The following is a 20,152-nucleotide window of genomic DNA, read 5'->3' as shown; positions in this document are numbered from 1 at the left end:
TGGCTCACGCCTGTAATCCCAGCACTTTGGGAGGCTGAGGCGGGCGGATCACGAGATCAGGAGATCGAGACCATCCTGGTTAACACGGTGAAACCCCGTCTCTGCTAAAAATACAAAAAATTAGCTGGGCATGGTGGCAGGCGCCTGTAGTCCCAGCTACTTGGAAAAAAAAACAAAAACAAAAAAAAACAAAAATTAGCTGGGCTTGGTGGCAGGTGCTTGTAATCCCAGCTACTCGAGAGGTTGAGGCCAGAGAATTGCTTGGCCCCGGAGGCATATGCTGTAGTGAGCCGAGATCCAAGATCACACCACTGCACTCCAGCCTGAGTGACAGAGCGAGACTCAGTCTCAGAAAAAGAAAAGGTTAATTATATAGCCTTTCAGGTATGTTCTATAGATAGAGGAGTAATTATAGTCATGTTTTCCTATATTTATACAAAAATGGGATTATTCTCATTATACATTGTTTTTGTGACCTGCTTTTTAAAATTACATATGTTGAATATCTTTTCATATTTGTTATGTGTATCTATTTCTTTTTTGTGGTTGTATAATATTCCATTGAATGAATAGCTTATTTAATCCTTTGTTATTGGACATTTAGGTTATTTGCAGTGTTTTGCAAATAACAACCATGCTACATCATAAAAGTCTTTTTACTTGCACACATACTTCTGTTGAGTAACTTCTAAATTATGCCAAATTGTTCTCTAAAAATGAAATGGCTTAAGCTATTTTAAGATCGTAAGAGTACCCATCCCCTAGTATAGTCAATTGTACTGCATCAGTCTTAATATTTGCCAAGCAGATAGATGACAAATAGTCTATTTTAATTTGCCTTTTTTTATTGTTAGTGAGGTTAAGTATCTTTTCTGTTACTTATCTTCCATTTGTAGAATTACACATTACGTATTTGTATCATTTGTCCATCTTTCTGTGAAGTTAGACTTAACTTTCTGTCAGGTTAGCTTACTTATTTCCAAAAGGCAAGTCAATTGTCCCAACACCGTTTGCTGACTATTAGCCAAGTCATTTGCCAACTGATGGTTTTTACATATTAAATTATCTTACATACTTGATCTCCTTCCTTGCTTTTTCTGTTCCTAAGCCAGTACCACACTGTTTGAATGACAGTAGCTTTGAAGTGTTTACTAACTAGTCCTAATTCTCACTCAAAAACTCCTTTTCAGAGTTTTTGTCAGTATTCTCAAATGTTTATCATTCCAAATAGACTTTAAGAATTGTTTCCACTTTTGGAATTCTCACCTCTCCCAATCCCATTGGAATTTTTATTAGGATTGCACTGAATTTATGCACTAATTTAGAGTTTCAAGCCTAGTTTTGATAAAATACTAAGTATTTTTTAAGCCTTTTTTTTTTTTTTTTTGAGACAGGGTCTCATTCTGTCACCTGGGCTGGTGTACAGTGGTGCAATCCCAGCTCACTGCAACCTCCACCTCCTGGGTTCAAGCAATTCTCATGCCTCAGCCTCCTGATAAGATGGGATTACAGGTGCCTGCCACAACACCCAGCTAATTTTTATATTTTTAGTAGATACGGAGTTTCACCATGTTGGTCAGGCTGATCTCGAACTCCAGACTTCAACTGATCTGCCCACCTCAGCCTCCCAAAGTGCTAGGATTACAGGCACCTGGCCTAAGTCTTTCAAAGTATTTTTAATTCATATGTATTAGAAATCTATTATCTCTTTATAGCATCATACTTGTTTTGTTTAAAGCTTGTTAATTTTAAATTGGTTTTCAAAATCCAAGATTTCTTTTAATTTTCTCGTCTAGTGAATGAGATTGATATTTCATTACTGTAGAAAAGTATATGTTCTTCCCACAAAGTAAGCTCAGAACTCTGATGTCTTTATTCCAAACCCCTTTGAAACAGGAGGCGGCACTTTTGGGTCCAAGAATTCTATAAACTCCTTTCAGCAACATGATCTGGCCTCTGCCTGCCCTTCCAGCCTCCTGTCCCCCCAGCTGCCTGTTCTGATGTTGTGCTCTGACCCTGCCAAACCGCAAAAGTTTGTCTCATGGTTCAGGCTCTAGCAGGAAAGGCTGCTTGAATCTGAAATGACAAGTACATGTGACTGTGAACATCTGTTAGCAGCAAGCAAAGCCGATCGGTTTTTGCTGTGGTACATAGCTGTTTGTATCTCTGAAAATTCATAAGCAAAAGAGCTCAGTAATTGAAATTCCTAAAAAGTGTGATTTGCTATGCCACACCTCTCCTCCACTTTCTGTCATTATTACTGTTCTTACTTCATACAATCAAGCTTCCCCCCACCTTTGAGCTAGCTCTTTTCCTAATAACCTCTTTAAATTGAGCTGGTCCTGGTCCATGTTTCTCTTTTAGCCTTTGGATATATACGTTTGCACATCCAGCTATGTTCTCATTTACTGTTTCTCCTATTTTAGGTATTTGATAGCATGTCTTTTACCATAGTGACAATATCTAACATTTCACCTTATAACTAAGATCATTTCTAAGAGTCTCTAGAGAGTGCCATATCCCATATGCAAACCCTCTAGTATATAGGAATAAAAAGCTTCCAACTAATCAAATTTTGGAAACAGGCGAACTCTAAATTAATTCACTTGGAGCAGAACACACACAGGTCGAACCATCTGCAAGAAATTTAAACCTAGAATTGGTAATTGTCAAACCAAACTTATAAAAGTAGAGAAGTTTAGTCAAAAAGAGCATTAAATAAATGTTGTATTTTTATCTACCCCAGATTTAAATTGCATAAGTTTTTCTAACTCATGATATTGGTTACTGTAATACTGTAAGAACTGCTATCTGTTCTTCCAGTCTGAGTAGATGGGCATATGGTATTGTGATTTTTATTTTTAAATTAAACTTCACTTTAACTGAGAGATTATTCCTAGATTCTGCAGTGAGTATTAATCTTTGTCAGCTACTCTGGTTTCAAAAACCCGATTGCTGTTATTTTAAATACTGTTAGTAGGTCATTCAGATTACAAGATTACTAAATATATTAAAAATTATTTTGTAAATTCTTTTTGGTATTCACAGTTTGTTGTTTGGCCATAGGTATATATGAGAGATCGAGAAATTGCTGCCACAGCCAGAGACCTAGAAATGAGACAGCTGGAACTCGAATCACAAAAGAGACTTTATGAGAAGGTATAATTCAGTTATTTCCAACATAAGAAAAGCAGGTTTTGGCCAAGCTCAGTGGCTCAAACCTGTAACACCAGCATTTTGGGAGGCTGAGGTGGGAGGAGGATCATCTGAGCTAAGGAATTCCAGGCCAGACATGGGCAATATAGTGAGACCCCATCTCTACCAAAAATTAAAAAATTTAGCTGGGTATGCTTACCTGTAGTCCTAACTACTCAGGAGGCAAAGGCAGGAAGATCACTTGGGCCCTGGAGTTCGAGGCCACAGTGAACCATAATCACACTACTGTACTCCAGCCCGGGCAAACAGAGCGAGACCCTATCTCCAAAAAAAAAAAAAAGAAAAAGAAAAAGAAAAGCAGGGTTTGTATAAACCCATTTTAGACTGTATTTATTCATGGTTTTCTAGCATTCGTTTTATTCACTTTTTAAGCAGAATATAGTGCCATGCAGGATTGTAAGGTAGCCAAAATGTCTGAATGTACAGTTTGTTGTAATTATTTAATTCATGTTTCTGTTAGCAGCTTAGTCTAGTGTCTGAAGCACCAGATGTAGGCCCCAGATTTTGCCTCAGGATTTTTTACCAACTTACTAAATTTTCCTGTAATTATGTAATAGTGACTACAAAATTATCTCAATACCTCACGAGGATCCTGAAAGGTAAATCAGTCAGGAGCTATAAAGTACTTTCTTTCTTTATTTGTATTTTTATTTATTTATTTTTGAGACAGTCTTACTCGGTCGCCTAGGCTACAGTGCAGTGGCATCATCTCAGCTCACTACAACCTTCACCTCCCCTGCTCCAGTGATTCTCCCATGTCAGCCTCCCCAGTAGCTGGGACTACAGACATGTGCCACCACGCCTATCTGATTTTTGTGTTTTTTGTAGAGATAGGGTTTCACCTTGTTGACTCCTGGGCTCAAGCAATCTGCACACCTCGGCCTCCCGAAGTGCTAGGATTACAGGCATGAGCCACCGCGCCTGGCCTGTAAATTACTTTAAATTGGAATCTTCTGGAGTTAAATCAGCAAATATCTGCTTAGTGCTTACTGTTCAGTTTTCAAGACACTGGAAAAAAGGAGCTTTGTTAATATAAATTTTTATTATTTAGGAAAAATGTTTTGTTACTCATTTAGTGTTGAAACTGTAAGTTTTCACTTCTTTCAGCCCACATAAAAAGTCAGACTTTTTAGCCTGGGCAACACAGCAAGACCCCATCTCTACTAGAAATACAAAGAAATAGGCAAATGTTCTGGTGTGCACCAGTGGTGCCAGCTATTCAGGAAGCTGAGGTGGGAGGATCACTTGAGCCTGGGGGATGGAGGCTGCAGTGAGCCAAAATTGTGCACTCCAACCTGGGTGACAGAGTGAGACCCTGTCTCCAAAAAAAAAAGTCATACTTTTAGTTTGAAATTAGTGATAACTGTGAATTCATAATATGTAACATATATGTTTGATAGCCATATTAGGTGAGATTTAAACCATATAGCATCCATTTACACCTATAACACTTTTAAAGTCTCCACACTGAATTTCTTCTAGAACTGAGCAAGGGATTTATAGTTTGGCTGAGTCTCCCATGATTTGGAATTAGATGTAATTCATGTGGACTAAGCTAAACTTTACTTTTTACTATCTTTTCTTTAGGGGTGGAGGATAGTGGCAATTGAAGGGTATAATTTTAGAACTAACAGAGAATTTGCAAGAAAAATACTAAGAATTTCCAGATATTTGTCTCTCAGATTTTTAAACACTAACATTCTACTAAATTTGCTTTCTCTTCCTCTTTTTCTCTACCTATACACATATGTACACACAAACATACACTTGTTTTTCTGAACTGGTACAGTCCCGATGCTCCTTTACCCCTAAATACTTCAGTGTACATTTTCTAAGACCAAGGAGTCCTCTTATATAACCACAGTACAGTTCTCAAAATCAGATATTAACATAAGGTGATCTGATACATAAACCTTATTCAGATTTGATCCATTGTATCCAAAATGTCCTTTAGAGCAAAATAAAATCTGAGCTCTCATCCATTGTTTTGTTGTCATCATTTTAGTCTCCTTTGAAATGAGAGATGTTCCTGACTCTTTGTATTTTATGACATTGATATTTTTTGAAACATGTAAGCCAGATAATTTGTGGAATGTCCCTTAATTAGCGTTTGGCTGTTGTTTCTTCATGAGAAGATTTAAGTTATCCATAGGAGTGCATAACTTTAATCTGCAGCATTTCTACAACAGAAGTTATGTTTTGAGATGGAGTCTCACTCTGTTGCCCAGGCTGGAGTGCAGTGGCATGATCTCAACTCACTGCAACTTCTGCCTCCCAGGCTTCAGCAATCCTCCTGCCTCAGCCTCCCAAGTAGCTGGGACTACAGGTGCGTACCATCACGCCCTGCTAATTTTTGTAGTTTTTATAGAGACAGGGTTTTGCTATGTTGCCCATGCTGGTTTCAAACTCCTGGTCTCAAGCAGTCCTCCCACCTTGGCCTCCCAAAGTGCTGGGATTATACGCATAAGCCACTATGCCTGTCCTATATTTCTTGTTTTTTTTCAAACAATCGTGATTGTTTGTTGAAAACTAGACATTTTGAATACAATGCTCCCCAACTTATGATGGGGTTATGTTGGGGAGCTCATCATAAGTTAGAAATATTGTAAGTTGAAAATTCATGTAATGCCCTGGTAGACCCATCATAAAATAAGAAAATCATTACGTCAACTATGGGACCGTCTGGCATATAATGTGGCAATTTTGGAAATAAGATTGTCTCCCCACCCCAGGGTTTCTTCTTGTTTCTTTGCTTAGTGACTTTTCTGAACTAATTTTGAAAGTCCCTATCTTTTGTTGTACATAGCCACTGATGTCTCTACTCAGGTAGTTTGGGGGTCAGCAAATGATTGGACAGAGATTTTAATAGATTCTTTCAACCAGTAAGCTTCTAGTAGTTGTTGAGGAGCTCTGTGTGCATGTTAGGGCATGCCTTTATCACTCAGCTAGGCAGTTTCTACTTCTTAGATTCCACTTCCTGGTTATGCAAAACCTCAGAGTAAACCAGAAGTGTGAGATCTTAGGTCTTTCTCAGGTCTGAGAACACAGCCCTTAGCATATGCACAGCCTTACACATGAACATGACCTTCCAGGAATCTATCCGAGATTTTTTTTTTTTTTTTTTGAGGTAGAGTCTCGCTGTGTCGCCGGGACTGGAGTGCAGTGGCCGGATCTCAGCTCACTGCAAGCTCCGCCTCCCGGGTTTACGCCATTCTCCTGCCTCAGCCTCCGGAGTAGCTGGGACTACAGGCGCCCACCACCTCGCCCGGCTAGTTTTTGTATTTTTAGTAGAGACGGGGTTTCACCGTGTTAGCCAGGATGGTCTCGATCTCCTGACCTCGTGATCCGCCCGTCTCGGCCTCCCAAAGTGCTGGGATTACAGGCTTGAGCCACCGCGCCCGGCCTAAAGCCTCCTATGGACATCTGATTCTCCAGTTTTTCCTGTTAAGCTTTTTGCTTAGCCTATTGGTTGCTCTCCCAAGATCCACTGCCCCAAGCAGCCAAGATATTCAACAGTTTGCTCTAATTGTTTTCAACAACTTCCCCAGGGATAAGACTATTCTGTACTAGGTGAGCCCTGAGTGAGATTTTAAAAAGACAGCCTTAGGAGTGGTCTTTCAGGGAACCACCAGACAACTCAAACAATGACAGTTCTCCAGCAATGGTGGTTTGAAGGAGCTCTGTCCAACCCCATTTTGCTTGGCTTCCAGGCTGCTGGTTTTCAAGACTAATGCATAGGCTGGACACCGTGGCTTATACCTGTAATCCCAGCATTTTGGGAGGCCAAGGCAGGCTGATCACTTGAGGTCAGGAGTTCGAGACCATCCTGGCCAACATGGTGAAACCCCATCTCTACTAAAAATACAAAAAAAGTTAACCAGGCCTGGTGGTGGGCACCTGTAATCCCAGCTACTCAGGAGGCTGAGGCAGGAGAATCACTTGAAAACCCAGGATGGGGAGGTTGCAGTGAACTGAGATCATGCCACTACACTCCAGCCTGGGCAACAGAGTGAGACTCTGTCTCAAAACAAAACAAAAAAAAGACTAATGCATAGCTTGGGAGTGGGGTGGGAACAGGAAAACTGCAAGATGAAATGTCAGAGAGCTAGCTGTTTTTACTGAGATTCAGCCATTTTTATAAGTAAATGCTCCCCAGATAGCTCCAAGTCTTTGGTTAATTTCCAGAATGCTGAAAAAGTTCATCTTGACTTTTTTTTTAATCCATGTTCTCAATGCTTTTATGGATTAGAGGATTTCCAGGGGTCCTTACTCTGCCATTTTTGCTGATATCTCCAGTCATCGCATTTTACTTTGAAAATTAGATGATTGCAGCTTTTATTTGTGTGCATATTACTATTCTGAAAAAAGTTGTTTTTGTATTCTACCATTATATAAATCAGTGATTTTTTTTTTTACAAATGATTTTAACAGAATCTTACTGAAAATCAAGCAGCTGTTGCAAAAGAAATGCGAGCAGATGCAGATGCCTATAGACGAAAAGTGGATCTTGAAGAACACATGTTTCATAAGCTGATAGAAGCAGGTGAAACACAGAGTCAGAAAACTCAGAAGGTAAAAATACGATCCATGTAGTGTATATGCAGAAGAGACATTTTCATGTCGCCCTCTTAAGAGAACAAAATCGAAATTAAACTCTGTAAAGTTGAATTAGTTTGTTTCTTTGCTTCAGTTGTCACAGTTCCTAGAATCTCACATTGCTTCCTTTTATATATAGGATGTTTACTTCACTGACAATCATATGCATGTCTTTTTCCTACAGTTTGAGGAAATACAAAGGAATTTCCTCAAAGAAAATACAAAGAAATAGTGACTTACAAGAAAATACAAAGGAGTAGTGACTTAGAAGAAAATACAAAGGAATAGTGACTTTACAAATTATACTGTCCTTGTATGTTCTGCCTCTGAAATTGTCCCGGAGTTGATTAGGTTCAAAGCATCAGGTCCGTGCCTAGTATGTAAGCCAGCACTTCCAAGTGTATAGTGTGGACTATTAATTATTATTCAATAAGATGGGGGATGGTCAAATAAGTATTGGAAATGCTGTCTTAAAGTGAGATATTTTTCATGCTGAATTTGAGGATACTGTACATTTGTGAATATTTAAGAAAATTTCCCAAACGTATTTCAGAGAATTTCTTATGGAGTACCCTTTCAGAAATGCTGACTTAAGTGAATTGAAATAGAACTTGAGACTTTCAAAGAAGAGCTTTCTCTATTACTTCTTTAACAAAATGTTAAATGGGTATGTGTACCAGTCTGCTCCTGTTCCGAAAACCAGGAATAGTGTACAGTAGATACCTTCTGTTCTACAACAGTCTCTTAGGTGATTTCCTCAAGATATTCCTTTTTTTTTTTTTTAATAGGCTTTTGTCCAGTCTGTTAAAATGGGCTCTTCTTCAGAGTGCTGAAAACATGGAAATTGTTCAATCCCACCCATCCCCTAGCTGATAAGTTCTTAACCTTGGCTGTAAATTAGAATCACTTGAAGAGCTTTTTTTTTTTTTTTTTTTTTAAATATAGAGACTGAGTCCTATTCTGTCACCCAGGCTGGAGTGCAGTGGCACGATCTCAGCTCACTGCAACCTCCACCTCCTGGGTTCAAGCAATTCTCCTGCCTCAGCCTCCCGAGTAGCTGTGACTAGAGGCGCCCGCCACCACACCCAGCTAATTTCTACTTGAAGAGTTTTTTAAAGGTGCCAGTACCCAGCTGTCTGGTGATTGGTTTAATTGGCTTGTGGTGAGGCCCAGACATCAGCTTATTTTAAACACTCCCAGGTGATGCTAATATGCAGCCAGAGTTGTGAACAACCGCCCTAGACATGTGGATACATTGAATGGTTATACCTTCATTTTGTATGTTAGCAGTCTGACCTTGTGTCTGAAATGTATAACTTTTTCCTAGGTGATTAAAGAAAATTTGGCAAAGGCTGAACAAGCCTGCCTAAATACTGACTGGCAGATTCAGTCTTTACATAAACAAAAATGTGATGATCTACAACGAAACAAATGTTACCAGGAAGTAGCCAAACTCCTTAGGGAAAACAGAAGGAAAGAAATAAAGATATTAAATGCAATGGTGGAGCAGGAAGCCAAGAAGGTAAAAATAGTGTTATCAGCTTTTTATTATATCAAGCATTGTTTTTTTTTTTTGTTTTTTTTTTTAAAGAGATAGAGTCTCACTTTGTTGCGCAGCCTCAAAATTCGAACTCCGGGCCTTAAGCGATCCCCCTGCATCAGCCTCCCAAAGTGCTGGGATTACAGACGTCAGCCCCTTTACCCAGCCTAAGCACTGAAATTTTGAAGTAGTACAGAGTCAAATGACAAAAGCATCAAACCAAGTCATTTTTGCTGGAAAAGATAATCTGATTTTAATAGGTGTTTGTCAGAGAAGTCATCTAATACTGATTCTACCAAAAAATGATAAGCGTCTTTCTCATTTACATTAGTGTGCTTCAATTTCTCAACTTCCTGGATTTTTGTTCTGGCTGCTTGAATAATACTAGTACTTTAATTTAGCTCATTCTTTATACTTACAATGTAAAAGATGCTGAATAGGTAGAAATGGTATGTAGCTGCTAGTAACAAAACCCCACACTACAGTGACTATGAACAGGATAGATATATAGTCTGGAGGTAGGGAGTCCAGGGTTAGTACTGGGGCTCCAACGTTATCAGGGAAATGTCCTCTTTCAGCACCTCTTCTTAGTGTATGACTTTCATTTTCCTTTTTTTTTTTTTTTTTTTGAGACGGAGTCTCGCTCTGTCGCCCAGGCTGGAGTGGAGTGGCCGGATCTCAGCTCACTGCAAGCTCCGCCTCCCGGGTTCACGCCATTCTCCTGCCTCAGCCTCCCAAGTGGCTGGGACTACAGGCTCCCGCCACCTCGCCTGGCTAGTTTTTTGTATTTTTTAGTAGAGACGGGGTTTCACCGTGTTCGCCAGGATGGTCTCGATCTCCTGACCTCGTGATCCACCCGTCTCGGCCTCCCAAAGTGCTGGGATTACAGGCTTGAGCCACCGCACCCGGCCTTGACTTTCATTTTCAAGGTTACCTTACCGTCCAAGATGACTCCTGGAGTTCCAGCCATCACATACACATTGCCGACAGCAGGGAGAAGGGAGAACACAAGCGCGAATGTTCTGCTTCCCACCTGAGTCACACTCCCTTCTAACTTCTTTCCAGGAGTCCCACATCATATTTCGAGCCACATTTGTCAGCAAAGGATGCTGAGAAAAATAATATTCTTCACAGGGAGCATTATCATCCCAAATAAAATTAAGATTCTTTTCCTATCAGTTAATAGGATAGCTAAAAATAAAAACAAAAGATTCTATTCCTAAAGAAGAATCAAAGAATGGAGTCCGAGGAGGTAATTAATAGTATATGTCACACGTGTGTATCTTTTGGTTGATCCTTCCAAAGACTCTGGGATCTGTGCTCTGGAGATATTTTTGCAGGTACCGTGGACTTTTGTAAGGACACTGAGGAGCTGGGGAAAGATCAAGATCTAGATACCTGGCTTAATTGCTTCTCTCTGTTGCTGTATCACAGTGTCTATTCTGAAAGCTGCCTTCTTACAGTGTATTTCCTTCAAGTCACTATTCCAGATTCATTTTCCTCCTACCCCATCCCCAGTGGCATGGAGCCTTATCTTATAGCCGTTTCATTCTAGGACAGGAAAGAAGGGCTTGGAGAGGGTGGGAGTAATACCCAGAACCCTGAGGCTGTTCTCAGGAAAACTGGGGTGGAAACTCACATTCTCAACATAAACATTGCTGACACTAGGGCTAGACTGTGTGAAATTCACTGCTGCTGGACTTTGGGTAAAATGGTATTTTTGAGAGTTGACTGAGAATCATTGTAAGGGCCTTTCACGTTCCGCAGAAATCCTTCCTTATGTCTAGTGTCCTGTGCTGTGAAGCTGACTTGGCTATTGTGTGGCCTTGGGAGGCGGCTCAGAATCAGCCCCCTCATCCATAACGTGGAAGGGATGGATATCTGTGATCCTTCCTTGCCCTCCTATTTTGTGATTTTTTTAAAGTTTTTGTTATTTAATGCATTATTTCTATAACATAAAAATAATGTGTTTCCATGTAAAAGCTGTAGCTTTTCCAGAATTTTGGCAAACTTTAGGAGTTGAATTTTAAAGTTACCTTCTGAGCTAATTTTAAGATTATTATTTTCCCATTTTATGGAGAAGAAAATAGGGGTGAATAGAGATCACTTGACTTCCCTGTGGTCATCATGTGGACGAGAGCTGGGCAAAGAATTCATTCTCTGAATTTTGTAGATTTCATTATTAAGATGTAGCATTCAAATTAAATAAAATGCAATTGCCACGAATACAAACCTAGCTTAGTCTCATAAGATTTGAGATTTGAAACTTACTGAAATGCATTATTATTTCAGCAACTATTGGGATATAGCTGTGTGCTTTGTGGCACTCTGTAGTACTGCAGGTTGGATAAAACCTGCCTCTGCTTTCAAGGCTCCTAATAGCCTTGGGCCAACACAGGCACCCCGACTACCATAACACCAAACAGATCCTACTTGCCATAGGAATATAAAGGAAAGTGGATAGAGAAGACAGAAGGCACTCACTCCACTGTGAGATGTGTATTACTATACTTTTTACGTAATTTTTTTTCCATTTATTTGAATTTAGTGGAAGGAAGCTGAAGGAAAAGAGTTCTGTTTGAGATCAGCAAAGAAAGCGTCTGCTCTTTCAGATGCATCTAGAAAGTGGTTTTTAAAGCAAGAGATAAATGCAGCTGTAGAACATGCTGAAAATCCATGTCATGAAGGTGAGTGTCTGAGAGGCCTTTCTCTCCATGATGTTACAGATTTATTCTTTTAGTAGGGTCTATTATTATGATTTTTTTTTTTCTTTTTTTTTGAGACAGGGTCTTGTTCTGTCACCCAGGCTGGAGTGTAGTGATGCAATCATGGCTCAGTGCAGCCTCGACCTCCTGAGCTCAAGCAGTTCTCCCATCTCAGCCTCCCAAGTAGCTGGGACCACAGGCGTGCATCCCCACACCCAGCTAATCTGTTAAATTATTTGTAGAGATGAGATCTCACTATGTTGCCCAAGTTGGTCTCAAACTGCTGGGTTTAAACCATCCTCCCGCCTTGGCCTCCCAAAGTGCTGGGATTATAGGCGTGAGCCACTGCGCCTGGCCAATGAATAAATTATTGGGATGTATTTTGGCACTTCTAGTCAATCTACTGCCCAAGTAAAAGGTAATCACTGGTTACTGTATTTTTGGTGGGAAAGGGTGGGCTGAGGTGGGACTATTACAAAAACAGAGTCCCCATGGAGGAAAAAGTTTGTGCAGACTGTCCTATGGAGTTCTGTTTGATTCTGTTGCTCCAAGGTAAAATATGTGCTTTGCCAAAAGCTGGTCCTCAGAACAACAGTATATTCAAGTATCACAGGGAAACTTCTCATAGGATCTGATCCAACATTAGGTTTCAGTACAAGGCTTATAGTGGCATCAACTGAAAAATCAAAATTATAATTTAAAACTCTAAAATACTCTGGAGGCTGAGGCAGGAGGATCTCTTTGAGCCCAGGAGTTTGAGGCTGCAATGAGCTATTATCATGCCACTGAACTCTAGCCTGGGCAACAGACAAGACCCTGCCTCTTTAAAAAAAAAAAAAAAAAAAGTTTTCCATAAAATTCTAGAGTACAGTTAACAAGGCACTTTTATTTTACTCTGTTGCCTTTTATAATGTGAATACATTGCTTTTTAAAATAGTAGCTTTGTTGATACATAATTCACATGCCCTATAATTCACCTTTTTTTTTTTGAGAAAGACTTTCGCTCTTGTGTCCCAGGCTGGAGTGCAGTGGCGCGATCTCGGCTCACTGCATCCTCCACCTCCCAGATTCAAGTGATTCTCCTGCCCCGGCCTCCTGAGTTACTGGGATTACAGTCCCAGGCCACCATGCCTGGCTAATTTTTGTATTTTTAGTAGGGATGGGGTTTCGCCATGTTGGCCATGCTGGTCTGAAACTCTTGACCTCAGGTGATCCACCTGCCTCAGCCTCCCAAAGTGCTGGGATTACAGGAGTGCCCAGCACCACACACAGCCTAATTCACCTACTTAAAGTGTATTATTCAATGGCATTATATTATCATGTACTAAAAAATACACTTACAGAGTCGTGCAGCCATCACCACAAGAAAATTTAGAGCATTTTTCAGCACTCCAAAATAAACCCAGTACCCGTTAGCAGTCACTCTCCATTTCCACTCACTCCCCAAAGCCCTTGGCAACCACTCACTACCTCATGTCCATTCACCTATTCAGGAAATTTCATACAAATGTATGTAATATATGGTCTTCTGTGTCTGGTTTCTTGTACTTGGCATAATGTCTTGAGATTCAACCATGTTGTAGCGTATATCAGCACTTCATTCCTTTTTGTTGCTGAATAATATTCCATTGTGTGGATATTACATTTTTTTTAATCTATTCATCAGTTGATGGGACATTTGGATTCTTTCCAGTTTTTGGCTTCATGAATATGCTGTGTGCATTACTTTTCCATTTCACAAATTTGAAAAGTGAAAATATAGGTTAGGTCGTTTAATTATGCCTACTTTTTTTTTTTTTTTTTTTTTGAACTTCACTCCATTGCCCAGGTTGGAGTGCAGTTGCACAATCTTGGCTCACTGCAACCTCTGCCTCCTGCATTCAGGCGATTCTCCTGCCTCAGCCTCCTGAGTAGCTGGGACTACAGGCGCATGCTACCACACCCAGCTAATCTTTAGTAGAAATGGGGTTTTGTCATGTTACCCAGGGTTGTCTCGACCTTCTGGCTTCAAGTGATCTGGCTACTTTGGCCTCCCAAAGTGCTGGAATTATACCTCACCAGGCCAAATCATGCCTGCTTTTAAAACCCCTCATTACTGCTCATATTTGAGATTTAGTGGTCCCAGATAGCACCAAGAGTACTTCGGGGAGGTAGAGAAGAGTAGAATGTGACCCTGCACAAATTAAATATTTAAAACTGGCTTACAAAAGATAACAACCATGGGAGCTGTCACTTCTCCCTCACCCTCTCACACTTACTCTTGATTTTGTGTGTGTGTGTGTCTGTTTTTTGAGACGGAGTCTCACTCTGTCGCCAGGCTGGAGTGCAGTGGCGCGATCTCGGCTCACTGCAACCTTCGCCTCCCAGGTTCAAGCAATTCTCCTGCCTCAGCCTCCCGAGTAGCTGGGATAACAGGTGCCCACCACCACACCCAGCTAATTTTTATGTTTTTAGTAGAGACAGAGTTTCACCATGTTGGCCAGGATGGTTTCGATCTCTTGACCTCGTGATCCTCCTGCCTGGCTCTCCCAAAGTGCTGGGATTACAGGCATGAGCCCCCATGCCCAGCCTTACCCTTGTTTTAGAAATAAAAATAGAAAATATTTAGAGAGCTATCTATGTAGAAATAGAGAAAGGTAAGAAACTGTAAAAAAAAAAAAAAAAAAAAAAAAAGGCGGCCGGGCGCGGTGGCTCAAGCCTGTAATCCCAGCACTTTGGGAGGCCGAGACGGGCGGATCACGAGGTTAGGAGATCGAGACCATCCTGGCTAACACGGTGAAACCCCGTCTCTACTAAAAAATACAAAAAACTAGCCAGGCGAGGTGGCGGGCGCCTGTAGTCCCAGCTACTGGGGAGGCTGAGGCAGGAGAATGGCGTAAATCCGGGAGGCGGAGCTTGCAGTGAACTGAGATCTGGCCACTGCACTCCAGCCTGGGCGACAGAGCGAGACTCCGCCTCAAAAAAAAAAAAAAAAGCTTTCCTCATCAGTGGTTTTCCTACACGTTTGCCCCTCTGCCTCCATGATGTCTTCCTTCCATGCTAACTAAATCTTTTTGTCAGACCAGTCAACCATGTATATTTTTGAACCTTGCTAAATTTCACCACTGGAGAGAATTTGATTAATAAACATCCAGTTTTCAAAAGTCTTAAGTTTATGACTGATCTGTCAGTCATTTTCTTAATCAGGGTATATAGATTTAATCAGATTCATTTAATCCTAAAACCAGGAGGCAATCACCTACCATTAAGAAAATGACATTTTTGGGCCAGGCATGGTGGCTCACTCCTGTAATCCCAGCACTTTGGGAGGCCAAGATGGGCGGATCACAAGGTCGGGAGTTTGAGACCAGCCTGGCCAATATGGTGAAAACCTGTCTCTACTAAAAATACGAAAATTAGCCGGGAGTAGTGGTACATATCTGTAATCCCAGCTAGTCAGGAGGCTGAGGCAGGAGAATCGCTTGAACCCAGGAGGCGGAGGTTGCAGTGAGCCAAGATCTCGCCACTGCACTACAGCCTGGGCGACAGAGTGAGACTCTGTCTCAAAAAAAACAAAAAAAACCCTATACATGTTCAAAAAATACATATGTTCAAGACCTCACCAATAGTGATTTCGTTCAGTAGGTCTAATAATAGTAATAATTCCGTCGGTAGCTCTAGGGTAGAAACTAGGGAGCTAGATTTTTGTTTTAAAGTTTCACGGGTGAATCTCCCCAGCCAGTGTTTGAAACATTGCTGGAGACAAAAGGAAATCATTCGTTGTTTGACCAGAGATAATATTTACAACATAGCCCTTTGGGAAGATGAACTGAACAGGAGTGGGCAGGTTGAATTTTGGAGGACAGATGAGAGGGAGCTGTGAGATCTCAGCTCTGGCTGGGCACGGTGGCGCCTGTAATCCTAGCAATTTGGGAGGCTGAGGCAGAAGGATGGCTTGAACCCAGGAGTTCAAGACCAGCCTGGGCAACATAGTGAGACTCTGTCTCTGAAAAATAAAGAAACAAAAAGATCTGAGGAACCACACCTGATTCCTATCTTATCTGTGCAGCAGGTGTAGCAGTGGCCAGGCTGCTTGGGCCAAAATGCTGGTAGACTGGGAAGCTCATGACCTTAGTCCATTTGCTACAAGTATTTTATTTCAAAGTTATTTCTGGCCAGGCGCAGTGACTCACACCTGTAATCCCAGCACTTTGGGAGGCAGGCGGGTGGATTGCCTGAGGTCAGTAGCTCGACCTGGCTGACATGGTCAACATGACCAACCTGGCCAACATGGTGAAACCTCGTCTCTACTAAAAATAGCCGGGCATGGTGGCGCGCGCCTGTAATCCCAGCTACTCTGGAGACTGAGGCAGGAGAATCACTTGAACCCAGCAGGTGGAGGTTGCAGTGAGCCGAGATCACGCCACTGCACTCCAGCCTGGGGTGACAGCGAGATTCCGTCTAAAAAAAAAAAGAAGTGTTATTTTTTAGTAAAATAGTTCAATCTGCTTTTTCTTTTCTCTGTTCTCTGAACAGTGCAGATTGCAGGCTATGTTTACTACCTCCACCATGTCCAGCCCTTCAGATGTTTGAAGATGACTCCTAGATTCCAGTCCCCCACCAGTTCAAATTAGTCATTTGGTGATTAGTCACATTACCTTAATGACTCATTGAGCTAAAACTGTGAGTTAAAACCATTATCTAAAGCTTTTTAGAGAGGTAAAAGGCAGACATCTTACCGATTCAATGAGACTCCCACATGGAGGCTTAGACGCTAGTGGTGGGAGTAGAAGGGAAGGGACCGTTATAAGCAATGTCAGGATGCAAATGTTTTTAAAATCACCTTGGTGTCATATTGGATGTGCTGCTGTAGGAGTTAGGAAAGAGTAAAAACACAGCTGAGGGTGAGTGTAAGTTTTGAGATGAGGAGAGTAGTTGATAAAAGTACGGGGAGGCACCAATGGTTGCTAGGGCACTGCTCTGCCTGCTACTCTAAGAAGGTTTCAGGTAAAACTTGCCTGTGGCTGGCTCTGATAGGCTGAATGTTTTGATGAGGCCCTGCCTGGCTAAAACCAGTAGTGATCAGCTCATAATTGTTTCCAGGGAAGCTTTGCTAATCACATTTCATAATCTCTATCTTAATATCCATATGTTTGAGTTTGTCAGCTTTTTGTTTTAGCTGAAAGTGTTTTTGAAGTACGTTTTACAAAAATCAGCTCAGCTCTTAATTCTCACTAATGACACTTCCTTGCCTTTTGAATGTTGACAGCATTCTTCTTAAAATAGAAAAGAAAGGAGTTTTTAGCCATCCATGGTGATTTTAACTTACTAGGGACCATTTGGAATTAGTAAGCCTTTCTACTCACTCCCAAACATCATCTTGATCTCCTCACTTTCATAACAGAAGAACCCAGGTTCCAAAACGAACAGGAGGACTCAAGCTGTTTGCCTAGAACCTCACATTTAAATGACTCTTCTGAAATGCATCCCTCAACACAGAGTAAGTTGATAAGAAAATTATTCTGCCATTTTAAATGTAATGATATTTAAGCAAAATTGTGGTGTAAATTATGTTTATAGCATGTGGATACCATTTTCCCAGGGCACTGATAATGAAAATCCTAAAAGGGAGGCAGCAAGATTCTCTCATATTTCCCAGTGGGAAAACTGGGTGCAGACCAAATTCCAAGTAAAGAAAATGTGCTGAATCCACTACAGCCACTCCATTTCTTGAGCACCAGCACTGCTGCCCAAAAACATAGTTGGAGGTTCTAACAGAAGTCTCTAACTAGATTGATAATATGAAATTCATAACTATTTTGACATCCTTGTGAAGAAAATCTCAGCGTTGTTTTTCAAAGCTATTGCATAGTTGAATTTTCTTGACTCTGTTCATCTGGGCTGGGCTCCCTCCAGCAACCACTGAAAACATGCGTCTGCCCTGGGCACTCCGATGGAATTCTGGGCCCTACCAGCAGTAGAACTGCCAAAGGCAAATGGCTTCTTGCTGACTTTTGATCCCTGGATGTGGTTCATTGGAAGGTTTTGGGTTTTTTAGAAGGGACAGGGTAGAAACATCTTACAAAAATGTAGTCACAGCATTAGGCCATCCATAAAAAAGCTAACAATCTTCCCAGTAAAGTGTATTAATTTATTCTTAAAAGGGAGGAGGAGACAAGACACTCTGTTAGACTTTCTTTCAACTAATTTTTTCCAATAAAACTGCCATATAGATGAAGCAGAATTTAACAAGATCTTCCGAGTTCTTTTGGAAGAACAAACTTCTATACAATGTCCCACAAAGAAGAGCTTTATAAGAAATATACCTCATACCAAGTCAGGAGATTCCAGTATTGTATAAAATATTTTTGCTAACTCATATTGTTATATGCATCTATAAATTCTGTACCAGAATATGAATTAAACCAAAAATCATTCATGAGTCAGATGAAGCATGAGAGATTCTCAGCTATTCTCTATTATGACATATCAAAACTTAAATTTTTAACTAGATAATTCTAAATTTTAAAATGGTTATTTGGTAACCTTACGTTATTTGGCAGCAAAATACAAAAACATAAAAGCTGGATTTCTTTGGGAGGAAAAACTGTTTTTCAGAAATTGAAGCTGACTGTCTGAATGTGTAACTAAATTTCAGAGAAGTATATTTTTAAGGGCTTTTAAAAAAAAAAAAATCCAGTGTTCACTAGCCCCTCTAAATCAGTAACACTCATACTTGGACATATTGTAGTATTTTAATCTTGATTCTGAACCTTCCTGGTATTAGCCAATATTAAAAATCATTTGATTTATTTGTTTGTATTTACTTATAGGAAAGATGGTCATGGTATATATTTCACAGTATTATGACTTGGAGTACCTTTTCTCATTACCATTAAGCATCATTGTGAGGAAGCTTACCATTGCAAAAACTCAAATTCTCTTAGACCAGCTTTGTTTCTAACTTAAGATTGTTTATATCCCAAGTATTTCAAAGCAGAGAAGTTCTCTGTTAGCATTCATTCAGTCTGACAAATAATTATTTGGCTTGTAAATGGAACCTCCTAGGGCCAGGTAATATGTAAAATTTAGGTTTTAGAATTGCATTTCATTATTTATTTTTACAGCACATTTATCTTTAAAATAAATGCTGTATCATTGCTAACATCAGAAAACTCAGCTTTTCTACATTTTAAATTTCATTTTCAAGTTTCTTTAAATAGAAGAGCAGTAGAATGGGACACCACGGAACAGAATCTTATCCAGAAAGTGAGAAATCTTCGTCAGAGACTCACTGCCCAGGCTCGTCACAGATGTCAAACCCCTCATCTTTTGGCTGCATAGAAGGCACGTCAGCTTGCGACAGTCGAGAGAGAGACCTATTTTGCAATCAGTGACACTGATGTTTAGATTATTTATTTAAAATTCCTATAAAGATCAGCCCTTTGTACAGAAAATTGTGTCTATAAAAATTATGTGTTATTTAATTCTGATACTTTTTGGCTTGTAAATGGCTTATTGTACTTTTTACAATAAAAATGTTTTAGAAACGGTTAAAGCTGTGTTAAGCTTTCAGGTTGCAGGGACCGGCATAAACATCAGTAACTTTAGTTGATAAAGGTTTATCTTGAAGATGAATGGAGAAATAAAGGACAGGAAATGATCTCAACAGCTCTGTAGCCTGGACTGAGAGAGAACTCAGCAGCAGGTGGAGAGCACCAGCAGCGTGGAGTGGTCTCTATCAGCACCTTCCTGCCCACCCCTGCCTCTGCCAGCGGGACCTCCTCTTTGTCAGGGACCCCACCGGACTTGCAACATCTCATCTCTGGCCCAGCTCCTTCTGCCCTCTGCCTACTTCTTCTGGCAGCACCGACTGCTCTTCCTCCGTCCCTCCGCTTCCTAGCTCCACAATGGGGCTGCTTGTGACCTCCCGAACCTTACTCTCTGAAAGGAGGGTAGAAATACTTGATATGAGGATTAAGTAAGATCAGGCAGGCGGAACGTGGTGGCTCACAACTGTAATCCCAGTGATTTGGGAGGCTGAGGCAGGTGGATCACTTGAGGTCAGGAGTCTGAGACCAGCCTGGCCAACATGGCAAAACTCTTTCTCTACTAA

The 20,152-nt window shown here is 40.7% G+C and overlaps 1 protein-coding gene across 1 annotated transcript in view; it reads left to right on the top strand.

The window, feature by feature from the left end:
* Positions 1 to 19,594, top strand: part of TBC1D31 (TBC1 domain family, member 31) — an 85,514-nt gene extending 65,920 nt beyond the window's left edge. The window contains exons 15-20 of the mRNA XM_011949296.1: positions 3,067 to 3,159; positions 7,648 to 7,788; positions 9,140 to 9,334; positions 11,901 to 12,039; positions 17,441 to 17,536; positions 19,247 to 19,594. Coding sequence (XP_011804686.1) covers positions 3,067 to 3,159; positions 7,648 to 7,788; positions 9,140 to 9,334; positions 11,901 to 12,039; positions 17,441 to 17,536; positions 19,247 to 19,380 — 798 coding nt within the window. The 3' untranslated portion in view covers positions 19,381 to 19,594. The remainder of the gene's footprint in view (positions 1 to 3,066; positions 3,160 to 7,647; positions 7,789 to 9,139; positions 9,335 to 11,900; positions 12,040 to 17,440; positions 17,537 to 19,246) is intronic.
* The last annotated feature ends 558 nt before the right edge of the window (positions 19,595 to 20,152 follow it).

This window comes from Colobus angolensis, unplaced genomic scaffold (genome assembly GCF_000951035.1).
Source record: "Colobus angolensis palliatus isolate OR3802 unplaced genomic scaffold, Cang.pa_1.0 Scaffold295, whole genome shotgun sequence".
Lineage (NCBI taxonomy): Eukaryota > Metazoa > Chordata > Mammalia > Primates > Cercopithecidae > Colobus > Colobus angolensis.
This window is presented reverse-complemented; position numbering and strand designations above follow the sequence as displayed.